Below are 10,757 nucleotides of genomic sequence, written 5' to 3'. Positions count from 1 at the left end.
TCTTCGGGGTCGTGGTGCCCACCCTGCTGGCCATGTTCAGTGTGGTTCTCTTCCTTAGGATCGGTGAGTGCACCCCAACATACCTGCACCCCTACACACACAGCACCTCTAAATATACCTGCACCCCAACACACAGCACCCCAACACACAGCACCCATAAATATACCTGCACCCCTACACACAGCACCCCTAAATATACCAGCACCCCAACACACAGCACCCCAACATACCTGCACCCCTTAATATACCTGCACCTCAGCACACAGCACCCCTTAATATACCTGCACCTCAACACACAGCACCCCTAAATATACCTGCACCCCAACACACAGCACCCCAACATACCTGCACCCCTACACAGCACCCGTTAATATACCAGCACCCCTACACACAGCACCCCAACACACAGCACCCCTACACACAGCACCCCTACACACAGCACCCCTACACACAGCACCCCAACACACAGCACCCCAACACACAGCACCCCTACACACAGCACCCCTACACACAGCACCCCTACACACAGCACCCCTAAATATACCTGCACCCCTACACACAGCACCCCTTAATATACCAGCACCCCAACACACAGCACCCCTACACACAGCACCCCTACACACAGCACCCCAACACACAGCACCCCAACACACAGCACCCCCACACACAGCACCCCTACACACAGCACCCCTACACACAGCACCCCTACACACAGCACCCCTAAATATACCTGCACCCCTACACACAGCACCCCTATATATACCCGCACATCTACACACAGCACCCCTAAATATACCTGCACCCCAACTCACAGCACCCATAAATATACCCACACCCCAATACACAGCACCCCAACACACAACACCCCTAAATATACCCGCACCCCTACACACAGCACCCCTAAATATACCTGCACCCCTACACACAGCACTCCTAAATATACCTGCATCACTACACACAGCACCCCTAAATATACCCGCACCCCTAAATATACCCACACCCCTAAACAAAGCACCCCTAAATATACCCACACACCAACACACAGCACCCATAAATATACCTGCACCCCAACACATAGCACCCTAAATATACCCGCACATCTACACACAGCACCCCTAAATATACCTGCACCCCAAAACACAGCACCCATAAATATACCTGCACCCCAACACACAGCAACCATAAATATACCTGCACCCCAACACACAGCACCCATAAATATACCTGCACCCCAACACACCGCACCCCAAAATATACCTGCACCCCTAAATATACCTGCATCCAATACACAGCACCCATAAATATACTTGCACCCCAAAACACAGCACCCCTAAATATACCTGCACCCCAACACACAGCACCCATAAATATACCTGCACCCCATCACACAGCACCCATAAATATACCTGCACCCCATCACACAGCACCCATAAATATACGTGCACCCTTGCATATCTCTGCACCCCTAAATATGCCAACCACCCAACACACAATACCCTTAAATATACCTGCACCCCTAAATATACCTGCACCCCAACACACAGCATGGCATAAATATACCTGCACCCCAACACACAGCACCTCAAAATATACTTGCACCCCTAAATATACCTGCACCCCTAAATATACGTGCACCCAACACACAGCACCCATAAATATACCTGCACCCCATCACACAGCACCCATAAATATACCTGCACCCCATCACACAGCACCCATAAATATATGTGCACCCTTGCATATCTCTGCACCCCTAAATATGCCAACCACTCAACACACAATACCCTTAAATATACCTGCACCCCAACACACAGCATGGCATAAATATACCTGCACCCCAAAATATACCTGCACCCCTAAATATACCTGCACCCCTAAATATACCTGCACCCAACACACAGCACCCATAAATATACTTGCACCCCAAAACACAGCACCCCTAAATATATATTTATCCCCATAAACAGCTCCCTAACAGATAGCACCCCTAAATATACCTGTACCCCAACATACAGGCCATTATCTTGATTTGCACCCCTATCTATACCTGAACCCAACATACAGACCCCCAACATTCAGCACCTGTATCTTTACCAGCAAGAAAAAATATTATTAGTAAGTCAACCCTCTCACTGCCACAAATAGGGGTCTCACTGCCACAAATAGGGGTCTCACTGCCACAAATAGGGGTCTCACTGCCACTTGTAGGGGAATCACTGCCACTAATAATTGAATCACTGCCACTTATAGGGATCTCACCGACACTTATAGGGGTCTCGCTGCCATTAATAGGGGAATTACTGCCACTTATAGGGTTCTCACCACTACTTATAGGGTTCTCACCGCCACTTATAGGGGTCTCACGGACACTTATAGGGTTCTCACTGCACTTATAGGGTTCTCACCGCCACTTATAGGGGTCTCACCGACACTTATAGGGGTCTCACCGACACTTATAGGGGTCTCACCGACACTTATAGGGGTCTCACCGACACTTATAGGGGTCTCACTGACACTTACAGGGGTCTCACCGACACTTACAGGGGTCTCACCGACACTTATAGGGGTCTCACCGACACTTATAGGGGTCTCACTGACACTTACAGGGGTCTCACCGACACTTATAGGGGTCTCACTGACACTTATAGGGAACTCACTGACACTTATAGGGAACTCACTGACACTTATAGGGGTCTCACTGACACTTATAGGGGTCTCACTGACACTTATAGGGGTCTCACCGACACTTACAGGGGTCTCACCGACACTTACAGGGGTCTCACCGACACTTACAGGGGTCTCACCGACACTTATAGGGATCTCACTGACACTTATAGGGATCTCACTGACACTTATAGGGATCTCACTGACACTTATAGGGGTCTGTTTAGGAGTTTTTCCTTTGATAAATCAGACGTCCCCGGGACCCTTTAGTTAATAACCCCCATAGTCTGATCCCCCCCATAGTCTGATCCCCCCCATAGTCTGATCCCCCCATAGTCTGATCCCCCCATAGTCTGATCCCCCCCATAGTCTGATCCCCTCATAGTCTGATCCCCTCATAGTCTGATCCCCCTCATAGTCTGATCCCCCTCATAGTCTGATCCCCCCATAGTCTGATGCCCCCATAGTCTGATCCCCCCATAGTCTGATCCCCCCATAGTCTGATCCCCCCCATAGTCTGATCCCCCCATAGTCTGATCCCCCCATAGTCTGATCCCCCCCATAGTCTGATCCCCCTCATAGTCTGATCCCCCCCATAGTCTGATCCCCTCATAGTCTGATCCCCCCATAGTCTGATCCCCCCCATAGTCTGATTCCCCCATAGTCTGATTCCCCCATAGTCTGATCCCCCCCATAGTCTGATCCCCCTCATAGTCTGATCCCCCTCATAGTCTGATCCCCCCATAGTCTGATCCCCCTCATAGTCTGATCCCCCCCCATAGTCTGATCCCCCTCATAGTCTGATCCCCCTCATAGTCTGATCCCCCCCATAGCCTGATCCCCCCATAGTCTGATCCCCCCCATAGTCTGATCCCCACGCCCCCCTCAGGGTGACCGTGGGCGCGTGACCATATCAGTGATCGGGCTGCTGTGCATCAGCTGACAGCTGGAGCCGGTCACGGTGAGTTTGGGACCCGGGAGGGTGAATAAGTGTATCCACATCACATGGAACCAACTTAACACCGGCCTGACATCGGACACAAAGCAAACACGGGGGTGGGCCTCAAGGGCCACCAACAGGCCAGGTTTTCAGGATATCCCTGCTTCAGCACAGGTGGCTCAATCACCCTTTATTCTGCGTATTACATGAGTAAACTTGTTGCACTCGCGTGAGATTCTTGGTGGAAGTCCGATATCCCTCCGGTTTGGGCCTGGGACGCTCTCCCTGTCCACTGTTGGTACTCAGTACCCATGCGCAGTAGCCGCGACGTCGGTAGCACGTCTGAGATCAGATGTATTGTAAGGAACCCCAACCCTCTCTAATAGCGCGTCTGAGATCAGATGCATTGTAAGGAACCCCAACCCTCTCTAATAGCGCGCCTGAGACCAGATGCATTGTAAGGAACCCCAACCCTCTCTAATAGCGCGTCTGAGATCAGATGCATTGTAAGGAACCCCAACCCTCTCTAATAGCGCGCCTGAGATCAGATGCATTGTAAGGAACCCCAACCCTCTCTAATAGCGCGCCTGAGATCAGATGCATTGTAAGGAACCCCAACCCTCTCTAATAGCGCGCCTGAGATCAGATGCATTGTAAGGAACCCCAACCCTCTCTAATAGCACGTCTGAGATCAGATGCATTGTAAGGAACCCAAACCCCCTCTAATAGCGCGCCTGAGATCAGATGCATTGTAAGGAACCCCGACCCTCTCTAATAGCGCATCTGAGATCAGATGCATTGTAAGGAACCCCAACCCCCTCTAATAGCGCGCCTGAGATCAGATGCATTGTAAGGAACCCCAACCCTCTCTATTAGCGCGTCTGAGATCAGATGCATTGTAAGGAACCCCAACCCTCTCTAATAGCGCGCCTGAGATCAGATGCATTGTAAGGAACCCCAACCCTCTCTAATAGCGCGTCTGAGATCAGATGCATTGTAAGAAACCCCAACCCTCTCTAATAGCGCGTCTGAGATCAGATGCATGGTAAGGAACCCCAACCCTCTCTAATAGCGCGTCTGAGATCAGATGCATGGTAAGGAACCCCAACCCTCTCTAATACCGTGTCTGAGATCAGATGCATTGTAAGGAACCCCAACCCTCTCTAATACCGTGTCTGAGATCAGATGCATTGTAAGGAACCCCAACCCTCTCTAATAGCGCGTATGAGATCAGATGCATTGTAAGGAACCCCAACCCTCTCTAATAGCACGTCTGTGATCAGATGCATTGTAAGGAACCCCAACCCTCTCTAACAGCGCGTCTGAGATCAGATGCATTGTAAGGAACCCCAACCCTCTCTAATAGCGCGTCTGAGGTCAGATGCATTGTAAGGAACCCCAACCCTCTCTAATAGCACGTCTGTGATCAGATGCATTGTAAGGAACCCCAACCCTCTCTAACAGCGCGTCTGAGATCAGATGCATTGTAAGGAACCCCAACCCTCTCTAATAGCGCGTCTGAGATCAGATGCATTGTAAGGAACCCCAACCCTCTCTAATAGCACGTCTGTGATCAGATGCATTGTAAGGAACCCCAACCCTCTCTAACAGCGCGTCTGAGATCAGATGCATTGTAAGGAACCCCAACCCTCTCTAATAGCGCGTCTGAGATCAGATGCATTGTAAGGAACCCCAACCTTCTCTAGTAGCGCGTCTGAGATCAGATGCATTGTAAGGAACCCCAACCCTCTCTAACAGCGCGTCTGAGATCAGATGCATTGTAAGGAACCCCAACCCTCTCTAATAGCGCGTCTGAGATCAGATGCATTGTAAATTCTTCTGTATTTGATACAATTTTCAAATGACCTGAAAATTGCAGAGAATCCTTTAGGGACGCCCGGGGAACCCAAGTGTTTCTAGGAACCCTGGCTGAAAAGCACTGGTCTAGAACGTGAACATCTATAGAAGTCCTGTGGCCACGCAGACAGTGGGCTGGTATAGACGGGCGTATCCGGCTGCATGACGGGTTATTCCTGGGGTAAAAAGAATAAGTATGTGTGTCCCCTACAACAACTGTGAAAACTTCAAAACAAAACACAGAAAGGGGAGCAAAGGGAAAATCCACTACAATGATAATAAATAGTGTGATATAAGATCATACACCTGTAACCACTCAAGCCAGAATGGGCCCAATGATGCACAGGGAGGGGATAATTGCTAATAGCTAGTGATAATAAGTAATACTAATTACACGGCCGTGTGTAAGTACCGGCAAATAGAGCGTTCTGTATGTTTTAGCGCCACTTTTGCTGACACTATTTGCATGATAACATATTGTGTTTTTAGCACTCCTTACATAGCTGTTATTTTTATCCTGCATATAATGGGTTAATGCCACTATATAAAGGGCTCTTTGAGAGTACCTGAGTATGCTACGTGGCGCGGAGTAACGATCTGACGCAGACCGCGGAAGTATTTACACTGAATTTATTGCGTGTGATTGACACGCTCCCAGGAAAGTGATCCCTTCTAATGAGACATTGTAACGCGTGTCTTATTCCCAATAACACGTGTATCGGGGATCCGTGGTGTAAACGTGTACTCACAGGAGAAGTGATCCCTTCTAATGAGACATTGTAACACGTGTCTTATTCCCAATAACACGTGTATCGGGGATCCGCGGTGTAAACGTGTATATACACACACGGGAGAAGTGATGTGAAATCGACACAACCAGCGGATTATTATCTGAGAAATAATCAATCTCCCCGGTGGTTTCATTAGCTGAAGGTTTCGAGACCGCCGGGAGAAACAGGGAGAGAAAGTGCCGCGCAATTTAATGCAGGACGCAGAAAACAGGGTCAGGACCGGCTAACTCGGGGCGGTCACTGTACCCCAGTACTTAGTAAAGATGGGCGAATCTGGATCCGCGGCGAATTGGCCGCTTTCTTTGGTCCGCGGATCAATCTCATGAAGGGCGATTCGCCATCAATAGATGGATTCTCTATAATTATTACCCGTACGCACTGCGGATTCCGCGCCCGCGGGGACGGATTCTCTATAATTATTACCCGTACGCACTGCGGATTCCGCGCCCGCGGGACGGATTCTCTATAATTATTACCCGTACGCACTGCGGATTCCGCGCCCGCGGGGAGGGATTCTCTATAATTATTACCCGTACGCACTGCGGATTCCGCGCCCGCGGGGACGGATTCTCTATAATTATTACCCGTACGCACTGCGGATTCCGCGCCCGCGGGGACGGATTCTCTATAATTATTACCCATACGCACTGCGGATTCCGCGCCCGCGGGGACGGATTCTCTATAATTATTACCCATACGCACTGCGGATTCCGCGCCCGCGGGGACGGATTCTCTATAATTATTACCCATACGCACTGCGGATTCCGCGCCCGCGGGGACGGATTCTCTATAATTATTACCCATACGCACTGCGGATTCCGCGCCCGCGGGGACGGATTCTCTATAATTATTACCCGTACGCACTGCGGATTCCGCGCCCGCGGGGACGGATTCTCTATAATTATTACCCGTACGCACTGCGGATTCCGCGCCCGCGGGGAGGGATTCTCTATAATTATTACCCGTACGCACTGCGGATTCCGCGCCCGCGGGACGGATTCTCTATAATTATTACCCGTACGCACTGCGGATTCCGCCGCCCGCGGGGAGGGATTCGTAGAATCCAATCCGTGGATTCCGCAATTCTACAAATCCGTCCACGGATTTTACACCGCGGATTTGTGGGTAACACCCGTGGAAATACGGGAACCGGATTTGGGGCGCAGTCGCCTCTCTGTTACTCAGTACCAAGGATGAACAGGTAGAGGGGACAAGGAAAGCAGGCAACATCAATGTCTGTGCAGGCACCCACGTAGGAGGGTTATCATGCATCTGATTAACTTATTTCAATCATATTAATTGTCAGAGTATTACAGTGTTATTTAATTTTAAATAAAGTGGGTCTATAACAAAAGTGTAAAAGCCACGGGCTGAGCCATGTGTGCTGAAGCAGGGACTGATTGAGCAATTCAGGGGTGCTCAAATTCAGTCTTCAATCTCCCCCCCCCCCCTCCCCAACAGGTCAGGTTTTCGTGATATACCAGCTTCAGCTCAGGTGACTCAATCAGAGGCTGTCAAAGATTGAGCCTCCTGTGCTGAAGCAGGGACTGATTGAGCCAACTGTGCTGAAGCTGAGATATCCTGAAAACCTGACCTGTTGGAGGCCCTTGAGGACTGGAGTTGAGCCCCTGGGATAGAATATGCGATTTATAGGGTAATATATGTTTAATTGCACAGGGTATAAATCTGAGCAACGTTGCTGAAATCCCGGACTTTGCACCCAGAAATGGCTCTCTGTAAATGCCCCTTTTATTTGAGCTCAGAAAGATTATACTGTTCCCTTGTAGGCCCGTATTCACTAAGGGGTGCTACCCTTTTCGCACACCCTAACTTCTATTCTAATGAATGGGAGTTAAAGCGTGCTTCAGCTTAGCACCCTATAGGCCTCAGGCCACGCTGAGCAGCGCTCCTGCTCTGCCTCGCCTGCTCAAGCTGGGGCTTTTTTGCGTCCTCAGGCGAGGCAGTCAGCGCGCTTTGGGGGCGGTGGCGGGGGCGTGGCGGGAGGCGGGGCTAGTCCCTCGTTCCCATTGGATGGTTGCGGTCACGTGACCGCTCCCCTCAGCGCCGAAATTCAAACCTGCCTGATGCCTGAAATTTTCTGAGCCTCCGCACGCATGCGGAAGCGGCTCCTAAAGCCGCACTGATTGCAGATGCAGGGGGTAAGTGCATCTGCTCGGCACGGCTCAGCGCGGCGCAGCACGGATCAGCACGGCTCAGCGCGGCGCAGCACGGCTCAGCACGGCTCAGCGCGGCGCAGCACGGCTCAGCACGGCGCAGCACGGCCTGCCGTACCATGTCCCAGGCCTTAGTCAGCCATATAGCTCAGCCAGGGGCTTTTAAATCCTAGCAGCCAGCATTAACCCCTTCAGTGTCCGTGTCTCTTGCACCCAGAGCACGGCAGAATAATTAACATGTGTACCTTAAAGAGACAATCCAAGCAGCTTAAAAAAACATCTCTTTTTTTTATTTAATATATGCAGCCTTTGATTATCTTTATTGAAAACTAATTACCTAAGCTGGCTATTGATCAGCAAAATCCTGCTTCCCAGGGTTCACTTAACGGCTGCCTTTCAGTTTCAAATCAATCCTTCAGTTAGTGTAACTCAGCAGCTACAATGTATCCTGATATTACTAAGGTAACATTATTGTTACAATTTGCAGCTCAAACTGCTGGAAACATTGGCAACAAATAACCCCAAGCAGGAAAGTGTTGCAAAGATCTTGCACTGCTGGGGAGGTGGCTAAAACCTGCTATAGAAATCAAAGGGTGCTCAGTATATTAAAACTCATTAAAAATGACATTAAGCGTTTAATTTTAAAATAAAAAAGGGCAGTAACTCTTATCTAACACTACAGAACTGAGTTATTAAAAAACCCCACACATGTAGGATATTGCTTGGGTTTCTCCTTTAACCAATTCACTGCCAGATGTCGGCCTCACGTCACAGATCAAATAACATCATAAATAGCTCAAATCCGGCAGGTACTTTGCACCTAATTGCGCACTGCGGCGCCCCTGGCGTGTCATATAAAGGTTGTACGTAAAGGCAGAAAACTGCACTTGCAAATAGTTTTGTAAATAGAAAGTATTTATTCTGGGACGGCAGCAGATAGGGGGGAATCCCTGGCGGTGCGATCACGGACAGTTCCGGAAGGCTCCATGTATTCCGCCCCGGCCCGTTTCCTGGCCTCCTTCATGCCACGGAAAATCGGGACATCTCCGTGAAACGCTCCGCGAAACGCTGTGACTTGCGCATCACATGGGGAGAGAGCAGCATGAGGGACTGGATCATAAGGCCAGGGTCCAACATCAGCCCCGTCACACTGCTACCCCTTCACTCCCGAAGGAGCCTGATATATATATATATATACTGTGTGTGTGTATGTGTATATATCTACTATATATTTCTGAAAGCACTGTATGTCTGCGTCCCTAGCGGCAATCTCATTGGTCCCTTGGCCTGCCCGCCCCCGCACCTCTCATTGGCCTGAGGCAGAGTGACGGGCAAAAAAAAAAAAAAAACACACACACACACCTCCCCCCCCTCACACACCTCCCCCCCCCTCACACCCCCCCCTCACACACACACACACACACACCCTCACTCTCCCCCGTCAGTTGGACCGCAGCTCACCTTCCCCACCCCCCACCCCCCTCCTCCTCTCCCGGTGCCCCTCACTCTCTCCCCCCACCTCACCCAAATCCCCACGCTCCGCAACATCCCCAGCCGCACCATCACCCTCACCGTGCGCCGCGGCCCTCCTGCTCAGCAGCAAACTCCAGGCTCCTCCCCCCTCGCGGCGCGGCCCGGGCCTCCTGCTCTCCCCCTCACGTGCGCCGCTACTGGAGAGGGGAAGCACGGCGCGAGACTCCCCCTTACGTGTGCCGCTACCGGAGAGGGGAAGCGCGGCGCGGGTCTCCTGTCACTCTTGCCCCCCCCCCAGCTTCCCGAACTCACCTCCTGCCCCAGCCAGATGCCACGGGGTCAAGGTAAGTCACCCACCGTCTCCCACCCACGCACTGTCACCCAGTCACCCACCCAGTCACCCAGTCACTCTCACCCAGTCACCCACCCATCCAGTCACCCACCCACTCAGTCACCCACCCAGTCACTCAGTCACCCACCCACTCAGTCACCCACCCACTCAGTCACTCACCCACTCAGTAACCCACCCACCCACTCACTTAGTCACCCAAAAACTCACTTAGTCACCCACCCACCCAGTCAAGTCACTCACCCACCCACCCACCCACCCAGTCACCCACCCACCCAGTCACCCACCCACCCACACACCCAGTCAGTCACCCACCCACCCACCCACACACCCAGTCAGTCACCCACCCACCCACACACCCACCCAGTCACCCACCCACCCACTCAGTCAACTCAGTCAACTCAGTCACCCACCCACTCACCCACCCACTCAGTCACCCACCCAGTCACTCAGTCACCCACCCAGTCACTCAGTCACCCACCCATTCAGTCAGTCACCCAGTCACCCAC

The 10,757-nt window shown here is 51.3% G+C and overlaps 1 protein-coding gene across 1 annotated transcript in view; it reads left to right on the top strand.

Moving 5' to 3' along the window:
* The window catches only part of LOC142466154 (solute carrier family 12 member 9-like), a 149,410-nt gene that overhangs the window by 312 nt on the left and 138,341 nt on the right, over positions 1 to 10,757 (top strand). The window contains 1 exon segment of the mRNA XM_075570974.1: positions 1 to 63. This exon segment is cut by the window's left edge and continues 312 nt beyond it. Within this exon segment, the coding sequence (XP_075427089.1) occupies positions 1 to 63 (63 nt within the window).

The sequence above is a fragment of the Ascaphus truei genome, chromosome 14 (assembly GCF_040206685.1).
Source record: "Ascaphus truei isolate aAscTru1 chromosome 14, aAscTru1.hap1, whole genome shotgun sequence".
Lineage (NCBI taxonomy): Eukaryota > Metazoa > Chordata > Amphibia > Anura > Ascaphidae > Ascaphus > Ascaphus truei.
This window is presented reverse-complemented; position numbering and strand designations above follow the sequence as displayed.